This window comes from Taudactylus pleione, unplaced genomic scaffold (assembly GCF_031769625.1).
Source record: "Taudactylus pleione unplaced genomic scaffold, aTauple2 ptg000610l, whole genome shotgun sequence".
NCBI classification, from domain to species: domain Eukaryota; kingdom Metazoa; phylum Chordata; class Amphibia; order Anura; family Myobatrachidae; genus Taudactylus; species Taudactylus pleione.
The window spans coordinates 1,434,819-1,458,944 of NW_028285012.1; the positions used below are offsets into that span (position 1 = coordinate 1,434,819).

General features: G+C 43.2%; 1 protein-coding gene across 1 annotated transcript in view; it reads right to left on the minus strand.

Moving 5' to 3' along the window:
- Positions 1–24,126, minus strand: part of PIP4K2A (phosphatidylinositol-5-phosphate 4-kinase type 2 alpha) — a 164,087-nt gene that overhangs the window by 43,010 nt on the left and 96,951 nt on the right. Inside the window, exons 3-4 of the mRNA XM_088454244.1 lie at positions 12,230–12,327; positions 9,043–9,139 (exon numbers count right to left, since the gene is read on the minus strand). Coding sequence (XP_088310370.1) covers positions 9,043–9,139; positions 12,230–12,327 — 195 coding nt within the window. The remainder of the gene's footprint in view (positions 1–9,042; positions 9,140–12,229; positions 12,328–24,126) is intronic.

The following is a 24,126-nucleotide window of genomic DNA, read 5'->3' on the forward strand; positions in this document are numbered from 1 at the left end:
GGGAGCAAATGACAATCAGCAATCTGCTCCCAAACACCAGAAAACACAAAAAGGGTGATTCAGGCAAGTTGGTTAAATCTGTTTGCTTTAAACAACTAGTCTGAACAACAGATTTAGTCCATTTTCCAGTGTTTGGGAGCAAATGGCTGATTGCTATTTGCTCCCATGCATGGATGGTTGGAGGAAAGTTGGTCTGGTGTATGGCCAGCTTAAGTCCGGTCTTTATTTTAATATGTATTATACAGGTGGGCTACAGGTGCCAGCAGGCCCTTGATGCCTGCTGGCACCTGTGGCTCTCCAAGTGCCATCATGCCCTGGCAGCTTTGCTGGGACCAGTAGCACCTTTAAAAGTATAATATTCTGATAATAATCAGTTTCACCTTTAATAAATCTGCAGATAGCAAAACCACCAGAAATGCACAACTGCCACTTAGTAAATATACCCCATAGTATAATGTAAAACTTTATTTGGTTTACAAATAACAACATTTGCTGCCCCCTCAAAACATGAGCCTTAAGCTGGGTACACACCTAACAGATATATCTGCAGATTGAGCGATCTGCAGATATAACTTCAGATGATGGTTGTGCATATACACAGAACAACCATTATCTGTCATCCGCAGGTCCCGCTAGCCGGGGGGTGTATCTCTCCCCCCTCCCAGTGGCAAGCGTACGGGCGGTCTACACATCTGCAGATATATTGGGCATCGGCTATGCAGCACAGCCAACATGATATGACTGGACTATATCGTTTACAGACATATCATTGGTACACACTGGTCGATGTACACAATATATATTGGCCGATACATTTATCGGCCAATTTATCTGCCAGTATGTACCCAGCATTAGACAGCTGTCTGAAGTATGTATAACAATATTGTGTGTTTTATATATATATATATATATATATATATATATATATGGGATGTGCAGGCTCGGATAGGTTCGAGCTTGCACGCTGAGTTCGGATTTTTCCCTCCAAAAAAACGGAACTCAGAAAGAGGCAAAACGTCATCTTGCATGGACAAACATCATCATTCCTGGACAAAAGACTGCTGGAGAGACACAGTGGGAGGTAAGGGGCTGAAGGGGAGTTTTACTGTGGGGCAAAATGTTATAAGGGATATTACTGTGTGGTATAATTTGAAAGTGGCACTAATACTGCTTGGCATAATTTGTAGTGGGCATTACTATGTGGCATCACTTGCAAAGGGCATTAATGTGTGGCATCATTTGTAAAGAGCATTCCTGTATATCATAATATGTAAGGGGCATTACTGTGTGGCATAATGTATAAGGGGCACTACTACTGCATAATGTGTGATAAGGGGCACTACTATTGTGTGGCATAATGTGTATTAGGGTGACTACGGTGTGGTACACTACATTGATGAAAAGGGGGCGTGTCTTAAGGTCACGCCACCTTTTTCGGCACGTTTTTAGGTACATCCTTACATTTTCAATACCCCCACTATAAAATTCCCACATCATCCACTGTGTATATATATATATATATATATATATATATATATATGGAAACGTGCTGCACAACATTTTGTTACAGAACTGTGAAGCCTTTTAAGACAATAAGAAATGTACATTCTCACAAAGTCCGGCATTATATGCTGTAACACTGAGAGCAGGCACCAGATGATAGAAACTGGTGAGTGGTTTTATTCACATCAAACTGACAGTCTCTTGGCAATTAGAGGCAATTTAATAAGCACAGTCAAATAAAGAAGTTGCTTTTGTTGAGATCAGATGCTCACCTTGAATAGTGGGCAATTAAAAAGATTACACTTGGATAACAGCACAGAGCTTGCGGCATATGATCATGAACTTCAGTACGGATTATTTAGTCCAATGATTCCTACCGTCTTACTTCTGCACAACCGCACTGAATTTTACAGGGAAGCAAAGTTATTTGCAGGTTACAACGTGGCATGGGGTGAGAAATTGGTACCGTCCATTTGTTTAGTCGATGAGACTAATTAAAGGTGATAAAGGGGTGTAAAGAGTGCACTTAGGGTCTGATTCAGCAAGGATCGCAACTGCTAATACGCACGCAATCGAACGATTGTTGCGTACTGCGCATGCATCTCAGTGTGCATTTGCGAACCAGCCACTGCGATCGGCACTGCGATCGCAGCGACTACGCAGACCCATCGCAAACTGATTGACAGGAAGTGGCGTTTGTGGGTGGTGTGCGCTAGGGTGTGGTCTGTCTGTGTATATGTGCATGACACGGAGACACGGCAATGCCTGTAAGGTTTTGCTGAAGCCGGAAAGGTAGCGCCAAGTCCCCATTGCCATCAATGGGGACCGTATCGCTCTCACCATCTAAAGATGGCGACAAAATGCTGGGACAAAAACAGCGGTAATCTTAGATTATCGCTGTTTGTTAAATACAAGCGAGAGCTAAAGGGGTTATGCTTCGTTGATAAATGGGGGCATATATTTTAGATAAATTTTTCTCTTAGCAAAAAGTAGCTTTTTGCTAGGAGAAAAAGGATGCGTTCCCACCCCTAACACTGGTAACTCCTCCCTCAAAATACCTCCCCCATCTTTACCAGCTCATTTACATAATCCCATCCTCTAAAAAACTTTTTCCACTTGGCGTTAGAGCACAGCACGCCCTGCCAGCAGAAGTGCTCCCATTGGCAGCACCATTTAATAGATCCATGTTAAATGATGTAACAGTGGGCGCACTTGTGCAAAAGCAGGCGTGTCATAGCACAAGAGATCTCTGCACTGTCACTGTGCAGTATGCGTGACCCTTTATATAATGGAATAGACTGAGAAATATAGAAGTTTGTTGCAATTCATGAATATTACAAGATCGCATGAAAAAGACATTGTAATCTATTCTTGCGCAAAATGACCAAATACGTATCTGTATTTGCTGTAATGTCTGCGCTAGAATGGGAGAAGTGTAACATTTGCGCCTACTTGCACGGCTGACATCTTCTCAGCTGCAAATTTGTACTGAAAAATCAATATTTTGGTTTCCCGCTGCCTCTGCAGGAAAAGAAATAAAATCTGAATAGGAACCTCGGAGATAAATGAATAACGAAATTGCTGATAATCTACATCTAAAAGTTTATTAACTGCAAATGAAGAAAAGCTCTGACCTCTTGTTTCCAGAGTAAGTGGATTATTGTCACAATTTATATTAACATTTTAGGATGATGCAAAACACTTGAATTCACAGGAGGTCATTTACAAAGCACAAACTGGGCCTAATGTAGAGATGTAAGCTATGCACGCAGCGCCTGATTCAGCCAGTGCACTACTGAACGCAGATTCCCCATGTTTGGGAATCTGCGCAGGCGCCAGACCCGTTTTGCGCATGTGCAGAACGGATCTGCGGGGCCGCACGCAAACTGTCTGTTATTGACAGTCTGCTGCCGTTTGTGGGCCGGGGGGGGGGGGGGGCAGCGAGGCATGCCGCCGCCGTTGCGGGGGAGGGAAGAAGCCAGGATCTGAAATTTCCCGTCCTCCTCCCTTAAACTACGTCTGCCGGCTGCGGGAACCTATGGGTCACTGCAGTCGGCCGATGGTACGCAGACTAACCAATGCTGTGTTGGACAACGCAGCTCGGTTAGGTAATGCACAGGAGGCGTGATGCCTCCTGCTGTATTACCATATCTGCAAAGATGATAATTGCAAAGCTGCCTGCGTGCATACATCATACATCTATAGCCTGCGTGCATTACATCATATATCTATAGCCTGCGTGCATTACATAATATATCTATAGCCTGCGTGCATACATCATATATCTATAGCCTGCGTGCATACATCATATATCTATAGCCTGAGTGCAGCTTGCAATTACGATCCTTACAGAATCAGGCCCACAGTCTTTGGACGCAGGTGCTGTATGTATATATGCTAATGTTACAGTAGGCGCCTGAAGGAAAAAGATGCCTCCAGCCAACATCTCAGATCCGATGCATGTGTCCAAAGATGCAGAATCGAATCAAGATCGCGACCATCGGTCGCCATGTTTGCAGCATCTGCCATCTGAGTAAGTCCAATTAAACGGCCGATATATTTTGTGTGCATCGGCCAGTGTGTAGCAGCGATATGTCTGTGAGTGACAGATATATTGGGGCATCGTGCGGTGTGTATGGGTGGTCAGACGACCGACCATACACTTGCTGCACGGGCCGGCGGCGATTGACAGCTCAACTGGGTGGGCGCATGTAACTGCCCGCCCAGTTGTGACATCAGTCACGATGGATCGGGCAGTCTGTATGCAGAATATATGTTCTGCACAAACCGCAGATATATCAGCAGATCAGTCGATCTGCAGATATATGGAGATTCACAGGGAGGTTTACATACATACACACAGATATGCACACACATATATACACACCAACACATACATGTGTCACACATAGATAGACACACATACATATATACATTACATTACAGACACCCCCTTACCTTGCAGACCTGGCAGGCTGGCTCCATGTCATTTGCCCCTCCCCTTAGTGTGAAACTGCCGCGATTTGCGGGTCAATCGGCAGGGGGGGGGAATTAAATGATGCAATGCTAATGGAATTACGTCATGTTGGCTCCACCTCCTCCCAACTGATCTGCGTCATTTTCCCGTGAGAGAGCAGGGCTTAAGAGCATGATGTCTGCTCTTGAGTCTGTCAGGGGGGAGGGGAGGGGGTGTTTCTGGGTACTCAGAAACCCCCCCTGCGTGCTCTACTGGGTTTAGGTGTGTACCCACTTTAAAGCGACTCAGATTGGCCACCTCATCTGTGCTGCCGAGGCCAATAAATCTGTTTGTTTCGGAAGAAGCAGACACTGGCCTCTGCACTCCCAAAAAAAGGCAGACACGCCTGTTTTCGGAAACGCTGCCCAGCGCCACCCCCCAAATGGCCACAGCCTGTGAATCAGGTTGCAGTTTAAGGGGCACTGAGAGCAATCTCACAGGACTGAGTGCACATGCACTGCAGAAAAGGGATGGTTCTAAAGTGGTAGGATAGGATGATGAACGGTAATGAGATGGGTATACTCTGGAGAGGTATCTACAATTCTGCACACTGGTTTCCGTAGGTGCCACCTGAATCTTTGAGCAGGTGCACCTTTTTTGTGCTGGGCAGACCAACCGGACACATCGGTACAAAACCAGAGCATTTTCTGGGTGCGCTGCCTAAATGACCTCCGCAGAGACTTGAAATGTATCAAAATGTTTTGTTTATCTCAGCTGAACAAAGACCCCCCCCAAAAGAAAATTACATTGAAAAAAAGACAAATTGCTCAAAATTATATTTTTTATATCAGAGGTGACAAATAGCTGCTCTTTTGAAAATTTTAAACTAAGAACTATAGATTCGCCAGTATACTTATACATTACAAGCACTGTATGAAGATGAGTTAGAAGATGAGAATTCATGCGCACAGTGTCTGCTTCCACAAACGTGAAAGACTTCTACAATTGTCCGGGGATATAACTCGCAGGGGCAGCAGTTACCGCAAACGCTGTCCCTGCGAGTACCCCTTTGTACATAGCGGGGATATTCTCATTAAAACTTAAAATTAAAATATCCTCTGCGATATGGATACATAATAATCGTGGCTGTTCCGCGATTATTAGTACATAGACCCCTAAATGTAGAAGATAGTGCTTATTTTAGGAACATGAGACAGTAATATATGCAGAAAATGCAGATTATGGCAGAACATTAGAAGAAAGAAATTGGATAGGTATTGGAATGCTACATTATTGCAAAAATAAAAATTGAATTATATTATTTAACTGTAAGCATAATTTAAAGACAACATTATGAAAAATATGAGGTCAGCACAAGCCAATATTAACAAATATGGGTACCAGCAATTTTGAAAACCACCAAACCATATTATGAATGGAATTGCAGCGACCACATAAATAGTTAATACATAACCTAAAATTAATGGAATGGTTTCATAAATATATAAGTTATAAACCATTGGTAAGGACAGTTCAAATATATTCTATTGATGATTAATGATTAAAATAGCTTTTGGTCACCTATCCAATTCTACTATCTGCTTTTTGTTTCTTTGCTAAGCCTCTAACAAACAGCAGTCTACTTCATTTTGAGGGAGGAGTTACCAGTGTTAGTGGTGGGAACGCATCCTTTTTCGCCTAGCAAAAAGCTACTTTTTGCTAGGAGAAAAATGTTATAAAATATATGCCCCCATTTATCAATGAAGTCTATGTTACTACCAATAGGATTTTTAAATTTTTTTCTATTTATAGATAATGTGTTATTGCACTTTTCAAATCCACATGGCCACCGGATAGTACACGATGGCATAGTGGATAGCATTACAGCATCACAGCACTGAGGTCATGAGTTCTATTTCTGAATAAGACCCTATCTGTGTGGAGTTTAAACATTCTCCCACTGTTTGCGCAGTTTTCCACTGAATATCCAGTTTCTACCACCACTCTAAAAACATACTGGTAGGTTAATCGGCTTCTGACACAAAATCACCCTAGTGTGTGTGTTTGTCTATATGGTAGGAAATATTGATTGTAAGCTTCAACTGGGGTAGGGACTGACGCAATATTCTCTGTACAGTGCTGCAGAAAATATGTGTGTGCTATATACATGTATATACTGCATGTGCTATATTCATAACTGTTAATAAATAATAAATAAATTGCACTTGCTAATCTGTTTTAGTACAAGAAGATTGTCATGTGCCTAAAAAACAGTACTACCTGTTGACTCACCTACAGATGTGTCCTAGTACATCTAGCCTCAATACGCCATGCGGCACAAGACACCTGGCACCATTCAGCTAGCGTTCCCGCTAGGCTATTTTAGCGGGGCGCAGTGCCCTGCCCTCCTCCTGGAGGGCAAAAAGCACCCTACCCTCACAGCCTGCGGGTGCCGTCTTCACCCTCGGGTCGCAGTGTCCCGTGGGTGTGGAAATGTGCGGTGACCCGGTCACCACCGGAGAATAGACCGGCATATGTTTTCCCTGATGGCAGCGCTTGAGGGCTGCCTGTCGTGTCCCTAAGTGCCGGCATGTCCCCAGAGTGACGAAAAGGGGACGCGTCTTATAGACACGCCCCCTTTTCAATGGCCACGCCCCCTGCCTGCCGCCGGAGCTAGAGTGAACTACTATGTCCTGTGCGACTTGGCTAGTGCTGAGCGTCTTTCTCGCATGAAAACGCGTTTTAGACTGCACTGATTGATTTGATATGCGACACTTGTATATCTGTGTGCGACTTAATCTGTATACAAAACGGACCTTGGTGCAGAAAAAAGCTGCGGTCGCTGTATCGTAGCACTTTGTGTATAGCTTCAGACTCCGCAGCACACAGATATACAAGTGTTCCATATGAAAGTAATCAGTGCAGCCTCCTGAAGCAGTTTGTTGCATCTGTTTGGGACTAAGACGTGACATGAAAAAGTCGCTCAGTGCAAGCCGGGTCAGGTGGGACTTGGCAAGCAGAGAAGGGCTGTTTGGTGAGACACATCTGTAGCTTCCTGGAGATAGGCAAACATTAAGGAGTGTAGGAATATGGAAGAGTAATATGCACACCAGCCAACTGGCCCAATTATTGACCAACTATTCAATACCAGTAATATACAGAAGAGGCAGCATGGCTGCACGGCAGCTAGCTCCTATGTAGGCTGCATGACACTAGCAGGAACTAGACTTCAGCATTGCTGCCACGCAGAAGAGATCACAGATATCTCCATCACACATCACAGCCGCAATGTGGCATCGCCATCCCCATAGTCTAGTATGAGGAGCTACATTTATCACACTCCAACAAACTGAAAGTTTCGGACTGTGACTGTGGTAACTGAAAGGCATCTCAGATGGCTAATACTTAGCGGCGATAGTAGCAGTGGCGGGCTCGCAGGGACAGATGCTTTGTGGAGCAGTAGTTTGGTAACAGTCGCCGCAACTCACTGCAAGTTGAATACCTAATTATTATTATGTAACAGACAGAAATCCGGCTGCAGAATCCCGACTGCTGACAGCCTGACGCTAAGTATTATGGTTAGGTTTAGGGTTAGGCACTAGGGGGAGGGTTAGGCTGCGGGGGGCGGGGGTAGGGCGGGAGGGATTAGGTTTAGGCTGCAGAGGTGGAGGGGGGGAGAGTTAGATTTAGGCTGAGGGGGGGGGCAACGAGGGCTAAGGTTTATAAGTAGGGTTAAAGTACTTACCTACAGGTGTCCATATTTCAAACGAGTCAGGGTTGCGGTGTTGGGACTCTGAGCGCCGGTATTGTGTGCACCGGGATCCCGTACCCAACCCCTATGTAAAATGGTATGCGGTCAGGAAGCTGGCGGTCGAAATGCATGGGACTAAAACCTAACCCAGGAGGATTAGGTTTAGGGTGCAGGGAGGGTGGGTTAGGTTTAGGCACCCCTGGGGGGAAGTTAGGGTTAGGCACTAGGGGGGAGGTTAGGGTTAGGCACCCCTAAGGGAGGGTTAGGGGGGTAGAGGGTTAGGGATAGTTTAACTATTTAAAATACTTACCCTGTCGGGATCTTCAGTGTTCTGCCTTCCGGCGTCGATATTACATCTGCCGAACTTATGTCAGGGCGGTATGTCATACCGATACCATGTAAAATCTGCTATTCAAATATAACATATGCTATTCTTCAGCAAAAAGAAAAAAGCACAAACTGCATACTTTATAAGTTGATAACAATTTAACCACTTGTTAAAGTGTTTATCATTTTCTAAAACATGGGCTAGTTTTGTTGCCCTTATTGAGAAAGTGCAAAATGTGGAGTAACCGATCATCGGTCGGCTTGAACCAAGCAACTACAAGTTAGAAAAGTAAACATCTCATTGATTGGTAGGGGTTTTTGAATATTTTTGAATATTTGGGAATTGATGATCCCTATTCCTGCAACTTTTTTTTGTTTTTTTGCTGTGGTTTCTTGCTGTGTGTTTGGAATGTGATGGGAGGAACCATACAAAAACACTCGTCTGATAGAGCTTTCTGTATTACATGATCGGGTCACAATTCCAAATGCAAGAATATTTTCCTACCTGGAAGTCTTGATCATCAATGCCAAACCTCTCCCTCAGATTTCGGAAGACCATGGGACAATATTCTTTAAATTTAAAGTGGCTGGGCATGTTTTCTCTGAAAATAAAATAGGAAAGTGTTAGAATCTTTTGTGAATTAAGAGAATACGGGGTATATTTACTAAAGTGCGGGTTTTTAGAAGTGGAGTTATTGCCCATAGCAACCAATTAGATTCTAGCTATTATGTTCTAGAAAATGCTATATAAATGATAAGTAGAATCTGATTGGTTGCTATGGGCAACATCTCCACTTCTAAAAACCCACACTTTAGTAAATATACCTTTACATCTGTGCAAATGATATTTGCAGGTTTAGTCAATATGTAATATAAAATTAAAGCTTTTGTCATCTTAGCAAAATGGTGACTGTAACCCACACATACGGATGTGTCCACATACATTGATCCTCAAACCGCTACAAACTTTTTCACTAAATATGCGCCTTAGTAGCATTGCTAATGCGTACAGTGACGCTGGCGCTGGCATTGCATGCAGCTGCTAGGTGCAACTCAGACGCTAACCTGTGTAAAAAAAGATGGAAGTCCGGTACAAGTGAGCCGCATCATGTGAATGTGCTTAACTTGCGACTTTTCAGCAATTCCTTTGAAACAAAAATACTGATCCTATGTGCCTAGGACCCTGTAAGTGATTGTCTATGCGGCTATGGTGCAAATAAGACTCTACATTTGGTAAAAAGTAAGAAAGTCCAGGATTGCTACCCATGGCGCGGCATCTAAGTTGCACCGTGCATGTCGCGCCACATGGTGCAAAGAAGATAGATATATGAGGACACATCTGTAAGTATTATTCTTCATGCACCCATCCAGAAATGACGTCCATGATTCACACATATATATAATAGTAATAATAATACAGCTGCAAAGGAGAAAAGATAACTCAAAACAATATTAACTTCAAAAGCTATGTAAAATACCACAAAATCTGTAATAGACAACACCTTATAGAGAAAAAAAGGCTACCTATTCATATACACACACATTATATAAAACATATCTCCATAGTGTAGTATATTTAGGTTAAAAATAAGACAGTTCTTAAACACTACACAAACGTACAGGGAAAATACAGTATGCTTATCAGGATTCAGTAAAATGTACAGAGGTACTGTAGGTGGAGGTCATTCTATTGCTTGGGGAAACGCTTCCTTATGGACTCTCTACATTTCTAATGGTCATCTCATTTACCTGAATCTAGATAAGCATACATTATTCTCCCTGTACGTCTTTCTATATGTGTAGATTTTGTCATCCAGGGAGAGAGCCGCTTATAGATCACAGAATCACAGCCTACAGCACAGATATATACTTATATATTCTTTATAAGCGTTTGTTACGTATATATATATATATATATATATATATCTATCTATCAATCACACTGACGCTGGCATTCTGGGCTGCTGTAAACCCCGACTGAACACGCTTGGGTGCCTTCCTCCAACAGGACAGAAAAAGCCCTTAATGTAAAAACAACAAAGAGGCGTCACTCCAAGACATGCAAAAAAAGGGATAAATCCGTGTCTTTAATAACAAATGTTATTAAAGACAGGATTTATACCTTTTTTTGCAATTCTTGGAGTGACGCCACTTTGTTGTGTCTTTATATATACATATATATATATATATATACACACACACACACATACACACAAACACACTCAGTCATAAACCTATTCTAACTTACTGCACTATTGTCTATCTCAACTTTATTTTAGATTTCTATACAGATCCACCACTCAGTTATCTGATGAATGAACAGCCCATCCATACAGCGATCGGGGAAGTGTGTTTTCAATTTACCCGATATGGGGATTATACACTCTATTTACTGTTTGATTATAGATTGCACTATTGTACATAGATTGTTGACTAAGGGCCTGATTCGGTACAGATCGCAACTGCGATTGCAATAGCGATTACGCACGCAGTATTACTGCGAAGATATGCCAATGTCTGTGATCGCTATGCCATATGCAACCTAACATAAGGACGCCCACCTTACCTTACACAAATCCGTAATACTTAGCAAGACTGTGAAGCCATCGATAACATCGATTACCATCACAGCCTCACGGACACTTGCACAATCTCTGAAATTACTCAGGAATTGATAACCTCATCGCACGCAGTGACAGCCCAAGCTGCGTATGCCATCACTCTTTATACACACACACACATATTGAAGTGCCAAAAGTAATGGAATAGATGCCTAGTATCCTGCCGAACCCCCACTAGCCTCGTGGCATTGGAGAAATGTTGACCTATGCCATCTGAATAGCTTCCCAAAGCTCCCTGATGTTTTTAGGTGCAGGATCTTGGGTGTGAATGGACCTCTCCACCTTGGTCTGGAATCAAACTCATGAATTTGGCACTATTTAATAGTGTGTAGTTTAACCAATATCAACAGCTAGAATTATTTAATTTCCCAGAAGAACATGTTTGTACTGTTAGAAAGGGACAGGAGTCTATCTTTATCGCATCAAAGTATTACTTACATGGGCGAGTTTACACAATAGTAGAAATACGAGGTCACAAAACAGCATTTGTAGATCACTTCTGCACAAATGACCCCTATTGTGGGTTATTTACTAGGTGTAGTAAATCAGTGCAGCCATTCTAGCATAAGCCACAATTGCCATTTATATGGGCCAGTTCCAATTACTGGAGGTAGCAAAGGTATACACATTAGCAAATGTGCCCATCGGATAGGGCTAATTCACCACTTGTTAAAGTTTGGGCACCAATAAAGGGGGCAGACCTGGGAAACCCAGCATACACAGGAGCCCTAAATATGAGATATTCCGCCACTGAGAGTCATTCAAGTGTAGCATTACCACGTCATGCATCTCATTTTGATCAGACGCAACTAGTTTTATGATTAAGTTCTTTAGGATAGGAAATTACTTCTGATGCTCCATCCAAAGCTGAATTATTCATTAATGCCCTGTCCTATCTAGAGTTGGTTACCAGGAAGTTTCATGAGCAGTCTCCTGTTACACAAGGGCCAAGTGGCCATATATTGAACAGTCTTACTTGTATAGAAAGGAGGACTATTTAATGCGTTTAGCTCTGGATAGAGTGGTGTTACTGCACAGATAGGGACACACGTCTCATTAAGTCACACTCACTTGTTGAAGAGGTGGTTGTCCACCTTGATTTTAGAGTAGGCTTTGAAGTCATCCGGCATCAGCATAATGGGTATCTGGACGTGGCTGAGCTCATTGATCTGCAATAAAAGATACACATATATTAGACACACCTGTTGATTTTAAACAATTACAGCTTTGTGCAAGTAAGACAATACATAGGACACATTGTGACAGTGCTACATTGCGGTAATTCTGGACCGGTGTGTGCCACCACTGTAGGCTGGATGGGTCTAAATAATTTATGTCGGAGATGCTGGAAAAAAGAAATGAAAAGAGACAAGTAGCCTGGGCCCTGGCAGACTGAGATTCACTTTGGCTTTTCACATTTTGTCATGGTTAGTAGTGAAAAAATTAAATATATGATATGTCAGTCACCAGGTGTGACACAGCATGGGCACCAATGTCTGAGATGCGCGTTACCGATAAAAAGCACATGACATAAAGGGTCAGATGTACTAAGCCTTGAAGAGAGATAAAGTACCAAACAAGCTCCTGTCATGTTACAGGCTCTGTTTGGAAAATGAGAGTTAGGAGCCAATAGGTTGGTACTTTGTACTAAGGCTTGGAAAGAGATAAAGTGGACAGAGATAAATTAGCAACCAATCATTTCCTGTAAGTTTTCAAACACAGCCTGTAACATGACAGTTAGGAACTGATTGGTTAGTACTTTATCTCTCTCACCGAGGCTTAGTACATCTACTCCAAAATTAGGTTACATATTTGATATTTGAGCAGATAGACATATATATATATATATATATATATATATATATATATATAAAACTTATTAATCAAACCTCCCAACATTTTTAAAAGCAAAATCAGGACACGATAAGCCCCTCCGTTTATTAGTTTTTAATATATGGTGCCACAAGGGTTCCATAGCGCTGTACAAAGGGGATGGCACATACAGCAATATTAAAGATATATATACACAATTACAACCTGGAATTGTCATAATTACATAGTGACCACAAAAGGAGAAAGGACCCTGCTCGTGAGAGTTTACATTCTAGAGGGACTACGGGTGGATACAAAGAGGGAAAGGGGGCAGGGTTGGTGAATGCAGTGGTTGGAGATTTAGGAGGAGGGGTGGTCGGTTTCTATGAAGAGATGAGTATTGAGAGCATGTTTAGAGGCTGAGGGGTTGGATGAGTCTGACTGTGGGCCTGATTCAGAGCCGGACGCTCTGACCAGAGCGCTCGCTCTGAATCAGGGTCCTCCTACCTAAAAATGGAGCGGCCTCCTGGCCGCTCGCATAGCTGTGGGTGACCACCCACAGCTTATGCGAGCGGCCAAAAAGATGGCTTGCGACGAGACCCTGCGGTAGGGTCTCGCTGCCGCAAGCCCAGGAATGCTTTTGGCTCTATCAGAGCCAAAAGCACTCCCACTGACATCACTAGTGATGTCAGTGGGGCCGGACCCAGACGGTAGGCGTTCCCATGGGAATGCCTCCGTCTGGGCAGCAACGCCCATGGCATGCCCCCCAAAGGGGGTGTGCTGTCAGTCACCATCGACAGCACGCCCCCTTTGATGCGAGACCCATAGCGACAGCTTGGCTGTCGCTATGCGGGTCTCGCGCATGTGCACGACGGAGCTCCCTCCGTCGTGCGCATGCGCATTAGGGCACCATCGACCCGCTTGCGAGCGCTCGCGAGCGGGTCTGAATTAGGCCCAGAAAACAGATGAAATTGGTCGTTCAGACAAGTTTGTTAAATGTTTGATCTAAACAATTTGTTCAAACAACAGTTTTTGTCCATTTTCCGGCTGATTGTCATTTGCTTTCATACTTTACCAGATTTTCATTCCAACCAATCAACTCGTTGGCTGGTTGGATGTAAGTTGGTCTAGTATTTGGCCAGCTTTAGAGAGCAGCACAGGAGATTCGCCCAAACCATGTCTGCATCAACTCTAGTGATGTCATCCCCTTTCTGAGTCTAACAATTGGGACAGTTCCACCAAAGAAAAAGTTTGTTGGTTTGTTTGATTCATTGTTGGCGAATATCTTCCACAGCTCTCAAGGTAAAGCTGCCAAATCTTACATAGTTATTTAGTTTCTAAAAAGTAAGCAATTAGACCACATAGCGACAAATCTTATATATAAAATTCATTGGTCTATTTGTTTGTCCGATTATGCATTCGGAAACCCCTACATTGATTGGGATGAAACCAATGCGAGATGGTCCAGTTGGACCCTGGCCAGGTTTTAGGGGGTTGGTGTCCCGGTCGTACCTCCCGTTGGTGTATGCCGGGCAGACGTTTGACCTGGGGAGCCTGTTCTGAGACTTCAGAACAGAAGACATGCTGGGGGTTGAGGTTCCGGTCTCACCTAACGTTGGTGTACGCTGGGCAGAACTTTGACCTGGGGACGCTTGGCAGAACTTTGACCCAGGGAGCCTGATCTGAGCCTCCACTGGATGGATTTGGATGAAAACTTCACAGAGTTGTGGCAATTGGTCTGGGATGCCTAATGGAGTGGTTGGGGTCCCGGCCGGACCTCGCAGCAGAGTGCGCTAGGCAGAACTTTGACCCATGGAGCCTGTTCTAGGCCTTCCACAGGATGGATTTGCATGACATTTAATAATAAAACTAAATAACTTGAAGATTTAAACCCGGGCAACACCAGGTACTTCAGCTAGTATATAATAATAAAGCATCAACAAGTAAAACGTTTTTGATGAGTCAAAATTAATGCGAAAGCCAAATCTATTGATCAGGCCCTGAACAAATGCCCCTTTGGATCTTTATTAAAACGACTCTGGTTATCTTACTGAATGCCTTCAATGGGCTAAAAAGTGTACCTTCCAGCTGGACTTGGCTTTGCGGACAATGTCATCTGAGGCTGATTTCTGGTCATCTGAGGCTGATTTCTGCTTACATTCTATGGAGGTGCAAGCATAGATCACCATAATAGCACTTATTAATCAGCCCCTAAATGAGACCAATAATTTGCACAAACTAATATTATTGCAAACTATTATTGTTCTGAATCACTTTCCTGAGAAAACGTACAGACTATATTAAGGGTTTTATAACAAACTATAACAGTCAACTGGAGGGCTCACATGAACACTGCCCAATAATACACACAAATATTCACAGTGACCTAAAGGGTGGTCTTTTATTCCTGAACTAATGCACATCTCATGACTTATCACCCGTAAAAGGAACTTATCACGGTATCAGCTGTATTTCCGGGACTGGCAAATTGATTTGTCAGATAGTTTATCAGGCCAATCTCATTTGGCCATCTACATGTGTGACCCACTTGTGCCAAGTCCCAACATGATGAGCCTGTGTGTCATGAACATTTAAATTGTTTTATGTGTATAAATGTTTATTATTTTATGTATATGAATGTCCATTATCTGTGTATAGACATCTTCACACTTTAAGTATGTGCTACTTTTAGATTAGATTCCTGTCTACATGCGATGCAGAGAACTGATTAGCTCCTGAGTAATGATAATCAAGATTTTCAAAACAGGTCTGCAAAATATTCACTGTGTTCTACATTTTGGCACAAAATGTTGCGTGTTCCGCTGGAAAAACTTGTCCTGAAGTGTAACCTGCCCACCCCGACCCAATCACATATCAGAATGAACTGACTATTTTTTGGATTTACAATCATACCGAGCAAAATGGCGGACCAAAAATGGAACTCGAAAAATGATCCAGCAAAGTCAATGACTGCTGCCGCAAACGTAATTTTGCACTAAATTTCACTGCGAGTTTACTCATTTTTATTTACTCATCTATATTCCCCGGCGCTTTCTGTGTCTATTCTTCAGGGGAAAAAATATTAGGGATATAGATTAAAAATAGCAGAGAGAGAATAACAGTCATTTGTAATCATTGATATTAGGGAGCATTTTAGCGATAACTGAGAAGGCTCAATTGTCTGTAAAATACTATAGAAAGCATCACTAAAACCTGACACTAATCTGTTTTAAAAGCAGAAGTATGAATTATACTGGAGAAATGCGTTTATTTCATTATGCAGTCAGCTCCATATAACAGGCCTCTGATAAGGTCATAGTGACATCATACAAGTCACCGGGAAGAAACAAAACTGATAGGGTGCTGGCTGCCACCTTGCCCATTTCAGGACACTCTCCTAGCTAGGTATATCATGGCACAATTAGTCATATCTGCCAACATTTCCAACTGGAGATGAGAAATTAGGACTCTGGGCAGCTGATAGATATGAAAATAAACTGCATTCATTATTTTATATCTCACCCTCTTTATAATGCCACCCTTAGTATAATGCCAGTTTCAGCCTGTATAAATAAGACACTAGAAGAAGTAAAAACTTGTAATGTACTCATACATCCCACCTCCTCACCATTTTAAAATTACGTGACATCTGGCAACCTCCTCATTCCACCCAAGATAACCTCCGGTCCCCTAATATACACTCTGTTGCCTAAAATATACTATACCTAAAAATAGGGGATTACACTAACAGTAACAGATCGTAACCAATCAAGACAACTTCCGTCATTACTGTACTTTGTACTGGAAAAATCCAAACTTAATTACTCATTGGTTGGTAGGAGATATTGGGCCTGATTCAGACCCACTCGCGAGCACTGAGCGCTCGCAAGCGGGTCGATGTTGCCCTAGTGCACATGCGCACGACGTAGGGAGCTCCATCGTGCGCATGCGCGAGACCCGAATAGCAACGGCAAAAGCCGTCGCTATGGGTCTCGCACCAAAGGGGGCATGCCTTCAATGGTGAGTGACAGCACGCCCCCTTCGGTGTTGCTGCCCAGACGGAGGCGTTCCCATGGGAACGCCTACTGTCTGGGGCCGGCCCCACTGACATCACTAGTGATGTCAGTGGGAGTGCTTTTGGCTCTGATAGAGCCAAAAGCACTCCAGGGCTTGCGGCAGCGAGACCCTACCGCAGGGTCTCGTCGCAAGCCCGATGGTCGCGATGGTCTGGACCATCGCGACCATGTTTTTGGCCGCTCGCATAAGCTGTGGGTGGTCACCCACAGCTATGCGAGCGGCCAGGAGGCCGCTTCAATAATAGGTAGGAGGGCCCTGATTCAGAGCGAGCGCTCTTGTCAGAGCGTCCGGCTCTGAATCAGGCCCACTGTGCATTAAGTTTGCACCAAAGTTAATAACTTCCCAAGACAACATAAACAGTTACACGCTTGGTATCACTGTACCAAAAATTTGTCAAAAAGCTAAACATACTGTAAAGGGCTCTGTGTTGGTTAAAATACTGATTCAACATTATAATAACAAGTATAGTATACATTTATTTCCCAGCATTCCACAAATAAATCCCTTTATACTTTTTTGTTTGCAGAAGTTCTCTTTTAAAGTTGAATTCTGGGTTGTCACTCTGCAGCAAAGATAAACAGGATGCAATATAATTGTGAGGCAGTGAAGCAAATATCATTGGACTTCCTCAATAACTGGGGCCTGAGTCCAGCACAGCAGTTTCCACTTAATACTGTAACTTACTATTAGAGATTACAGCAGGCAGAGAAAAAAAAAATATATCATGCGGAAAATAATGAAGTGGATAAAAACGTATTGCTGGTGAAATGTTAGCGTGGTGGAGAGGTATACAGTGCATGAGTGAGTCGCATGGGTTAAAAAGCAACTACAGGAAGTGAGAACTGAGTCAGGAACTGAGTGTGTGATTGTAAGCAGTGTGTGCTCGTGCCCTACAGTATACTTCCCCACACACTAAGCCTTGTAGCCTGCATACACAAAAAACACTGGGGACATTTATGAAAACGGTTATGTAGCTTACTGTAGAAAATGTTTTTTTTTTTTCTATAGCAAATATTTTTTTTCTAGTATACTTTTTACAATATTGGTTCCCAACCATTCTTGAATCACGGCTCCCTAGACCAGGGGTGGGGAACCTTTTATCTGCCGAGGGCCATTTTGATATATATAACATTATTTGCCGGCCCGGTGGAGGCCACGCCCCCTCCGTGTGGCCTCACACGGGCAGGGCCACAATAGCTGGTGATTACAGCTATGCCCGGAGCATCCAGAAGATGCTACGGTACGGGGAGCTGTGTGACTGTCTGAAGCGTCCTAAGACACTCCAGGCGGCACTGCTGTATAGATTCTGGCTGCAGAGTGCCATTCTAGGCACCCTGCTAGCTAGATGAGGCTAGCAGAAAAAAGCTCAGAGGGCCAGACCGAATGATTCCGAGGGCCTTATATGGCCCCCGGGCTTGAGGTTCCCCATCCCTGCCCTAGAGTATCAGAATTTTTTTCTCAGCACCCCTAGGCCAAAAGTTTCTTACTAAGAAATTCAGAAAAATGAAGCAGATTGTGCTTATCTATCAGCCTTAGGTTCAGTTACGTGGTGGTGGGTTGCGCTTCTGTTTCTCCATATATTTTATGATTGACAGCCACCAGCAGTGGTTTTGCCTATAACATTGACCATAAACAATTTGACTTGGACCTGGATCACTAGCCCATGGTACCCCTGCCAGTGCCCCGCCATTGTTTTAAAAAATTGAAGACATACTTATTGACTTTCAGGGTGGCATGGAAATGGGGGGGATGCGTGATGTAGCGTTTGCGTCATTGTGGCCCCATCCCCTCTGTACAATGGCGTGCCTACGATGACGCGATACTGCATAAAAATCACATCATATGCTGCCCAGACTGCCCACTTTATTCAGGAAGTGGGTAGCACCCCGGGAGGACGAGGAGCAGGGCCAGGAGAGTGATATGTTCTTAGAGTCTGATTAATTCAGCAAGTCCCCATTTTCCGCTACAACGTTTGGGATCAACTGTTAATCCATTATATCATCAACAATGATCAAGCGGTGTAGATTTGGACTTTACCAATTACAACAAAACAGCCTGTTAGGCTTAGAGCAAGTAAAGCCATTATTTGACATGTGTATATGTAATTTTGTGAATTATGGAGTTGAGAGCTGAAAAATATGCAAAATATAACTGGAGTCTTTATACTTAGCTAAATACAACAAACATGCTTGCTGCATCTCTTCTGCAGCAGGCTGCCATGTTAGGAGGCAGGTACTGCTATAACAGAGCAGTGTGGCTGACAGCTTGTCAGATTTGCTTGCTGGACTGTGTGGATTGGTTGAATCGCACACATGGGCCGTGTCAGTGATGTCACAGTTGCTAAACTTACTGCAATCTTTGTGATCTGCATCAGATCACATCAAGACTACAAACAAGCGGGAGGAGCGTCACCCAAAAATTAGTTATGGGTGGAATAAAATAGCAACCTTACTTACCGGGCACTCCAGGCAGCTGGGTCCTCTGGGTAGAGCAGGAGATCCTCTTTCTGGCTTGGTTGGACCTTTATCTAACAGAAAAGTTGCTAAATTGTCTTGCCAACAGTGCCGCAGGAGCAACAGAGGGTGCACCAATCCTGGGTATTGCTGCAGATGCGGCCGCGGGTCAGTTAATTCCATATATGAAGTTCCACAGAAAAGCAAAGAGCTACCAAGGACCATATTTCAGCTTAACAAATGTTCAGCCTCTCATTCTATTGGGAACCAGTGACATTACGGAGATATGAAGATAATGCATCATCGCCGAGCTGTGTTTAGCTGACAGATACACCTAATGAGCAAGTAAAGTCAGCATTGAACATTAATATCCATCAAACACTGTATATTACTAAGCTGAATAATATACATGAAATAACAAATGTTTATACTTATAAATATGCCACCATGCGAGGGAGGGACCCAATGATATCACAGCGACATTTGAGAGGGTGTTACCTATCCTTCCCTGAATGACAAGGAGTACCATTACTAACGTAACTAGAACTGTCTAGACTAAAGCCAACACAATCAATATTTGAATCACCCATTTCTGGAAATTAACAGGTCTAAGCTCGTAGGTGAGGTGCGTGTGTGACCATGCATACCACAGGGAGCCACAAGCTCCAAGCTTGCAGATTCCTATTGGTCTCTGCAGCCAGATATTCCCTGCGGCCATTTTGTTTCAGCTATGGCTTCCGTTGGGTGATGTATATTAAGCATGGAGGCAACCCTGTAAATCCAGTAACGTTTCTATTGACATGTGCCTACAGGAGACACGCGCCGTTCAAAGCCTTGTCACATGTTCTCCAGATATGCACAAATTATTTTACACCATTTTGTCCCCCTGAACATTTTTCTTTGGAGGCCTAAGGTAATAACATCAAAAAAATTAAAAATAAGGCAAAAATAAAATGTATGCTGATGAGGCTTATAGCTATGTCACCTTTGCACATAGATATATTTAATGAAGAAACATTAAAAACTTGAACTGTTTTCCTATTTTACAAGCTTTTTGCTGTCTAATGCTCTTAAAGTGGAATACCCCCACTCACGAACGGGGTAACGAAGCCTTGTGATATGCTATACTGCAGACTATTCTCAAAATAAGTATGGACAGGCCATCAGAAGCAGTATATAGAATTTTTCAGGCCATCAGAGGGCAGTATATGGCATCAATGGTGTGACTACCATAGGTGCAAGGGGTACAGCTGCTATGGGGCCCAGAGCTGAGGGGGGCCCATCTTCCTTGTTAAAGTTACATGTGTTATATACATTTTTCACCATTGGGTGATACATAGGGGCCCTTACAAACCTTTGCTATGGGACCTTCAAATAACTAGTTACACCACTGCAGTGGACAGTATAGGGCATTATTCAGGCCATCAATGGACGCATCATCAGTAGGCAGTATATGGCATCCTTCAGGTCATGCCATCAGTGTACAGTATAGGGCATCATTTGTTTCCTCAGAGGGCTGTATATGGCATCATTCAGCATTATTCAAGCCATCAGAGGGCAGTATATAACATTATTCAGGCCATTAGAAGTCAGTACATGGCATTATTCAGGCCATTAGAGTCAGTATTTGGCATTATTCAGGCCAATATGGTCAGTATATGGCATTATTCAGGCGAAGTCAGTATATGGCTTCATTCAGGCCATTAGAGTTCAGTATATGGCATTATTCAGGCCATTAGAGGTCAGTATATGGCATTATTCAGGCCATTAGAGGTCAGTATATGGCATTATTCAGGCCATCAGAGGGCTGTATATCACATTATTCAGGCCATTAGAAGTCAGTACATGGCATTATTCAGGCAAAGTCAGTATATGGCTTCATTCAGGCCATTAGAGTCAGCATATGGCATTATTCAGGCCATTAGAGTCAGCATATGGCATTATTCAGGCCATTAGAGTCAGTATATGGCATTATTCAGGCAAAGTCAGTATATGGCTTCATTCAGGCCATTAGAGGTCAGTATATGGCATTATTCAGGCCATCAGAGGGCTGTATATCACATTATTCAGGCCATTAGAAGTCAGTACATGGCATTATTCAGGCAAAGTCAGTATATGGCATTATTCAGGCGAAGTCAGTATATGACATCATTCAGGCCATCAGAAGTCAGTATATGACATCATTCAGGCCATCAGAAGTCAGTATATGGCATCATTCACGCCATAAGAGGTCAGTAGATGGCATTATTCAGGCGAAGTCAGTATATGGCATCATTCAGGCCATTAGAGGTCAGTATATGGCATTATTCAGGCCATTAGAGGTTAGTAGATGGCATTATTCAGGCCATTAGAGGCCAGTATATGGTATCATTCAGGCCATCAGAGGGCTGTTGTATATGGCACCATTCAGGCCATTAGAGGGCAGTATATGGCATTATTCAGGCCATCAGAGGGCTGTATATCACATTATTCAGGCGAAGTCTGTAGATGGCATTATTCAGGCGAAGTCAGTATATGGCATCATTCAGGCCATCAGAAGTCAGTATATGACATCATTCAGGCCATTAGAAGTCAGTATATGGCATCATTCAGGCCATTAGAGGTCAGTAGATGGCATTATTCAGGCGAAGTCAGTATATGGCATCATTCAGGCCATTAGACGTCAATATATGGCATTATTCAGGCCTTTAGAGGTTAGTAGATGGCATTATTCAGGCCATTAGAGGCCAGTATATGGTATCATTCAGGCCATAAGAGGGCTGTTGTATATGGCACCATTCAGGCCATTAGAGGGCAGTATATGGCATTATTCAGTAGCATAGGCAAACGCAGGGGGGTTTCCGGTTGCCTAGAAACCCCCCTCCCTAGCCCACACCATGATGACCACAATAGAAATAGCATATAATACTATGCATGTTTTTAAGATCTCCCCAGTGTCACAAATGAAATAATTAGCACAACCTATTGATCTTTTCAAATGTGTGAGCCAGTAATAAATACACTTGTGCACCAACTAGGAGATATGGAAAACATACACTGTTAGGGGTGCACTGATATAGACCAACTAGAGAGTCAATTATTAATACTGTATAATAATACATTTAATGCATAAGGAGACCAATCTGTACATATATGTCCAGGGCAGTGCTAGGTTCTTTTGCTGCTCCCCCAGACTCCCGGACTTGCTCCCATGCTCTGGAATGGTGCCCACATCTAAAATAAAAACATTCAGCTCAGGCAGGATGGTCCTACTGACGCATATAATAGCTTACTGTGATCACTGGTCCTGCATATGTCAGAATTATTACATGCACTATACTTTGTATAATGTATATTATAGCTGGTTAAGTGCTTATTATGCCCTCTTGATGGACTGGCGACACTTTCTCTAAAATCAGGCATTTGGAAACCCCCCCTCTAGAAATCGTGCGTTTTCCACTGAGTAGGCAGTATATGGCATCATATAGGCCTTTAGAGGGCCGTATATAAAAATCTTTTGCTGGAGCGGTTCAACTATACTCAGCTGATATTGGCCAGAGTTTTACATACATAAGACAATACAACAGGAAATAGAGTTTAAAAGTTACTGGTTCCTCTTCCTTTCACCACAAAATAAATACAGCTCTAATTATTTGAACAGCAGCACTGACATAAATAATTTAAAAAGGAATTCATCTTCCCAGCACTCTCTTCTGGTGACCTTAGACTGAGAAGGTATAAATACAACAGGGATTATTGGTCTGATTCAGAGTATCACACAAACCCGATGGTTTGCGTAGTATTCCGATTGTGAGATACCTGCGTATGCTCAGGATGTGTACCACCTATGCACAGGATATGTACTGCCTATGCACAGGATATGTACTGCCTACAGGATATGTACTGCCTATGCACAGAATATGTACTGCCTACGCATAGGATGTGTACCGCCTATGCACAGGATATGCACCGCCTATGCACAGGATATGTACTGCCTATGCACAGGATATGCACTGCCTACAGGATATGTACTGCCTATGCACAGGATATGCACTGCCTACAGGATATGTACTGCCTATGCACAGGATATGTACTGCCTATGCACAGGATATGCACCGCCTATGCACAGGATATGTACTGGCTATGCACAGGATATGCACCGCCTATGCACAGGATATGCACCGCCTATGCACAGGGTATGTACTGCCTATGCACAGAATATGTACTGCCTATGCACAGGATATGCACTGCCTACAGGATATGTATTGCCTATGCACAGTATATGTACTGCCTATGCACAGGATGTGTACCGCCTATGCACAGGATATGCACCGCCTATGCACAGGATATGCACCGCCTATGCACAGGATATGTACTGCCTATGCACAGGATATGCACTACCTACAGGATATGTACTGCCTATGCATAGGATGTGTACTGCCTATGCACAGGATATGTACTGCCTACAGGATATGTACTGCCTATGCACAGGATGTGTACTGCCTATGCACAGGATGTGTACTGCCTATGCACAGGATGTGTAATGCCTATGCACAGGATGTGTAATGCGTATGCACAGGATATGCACCGCCTATGCACAGGATATGCACTGCCTACAGGATATGTACTGCCTATGCACAGAATATG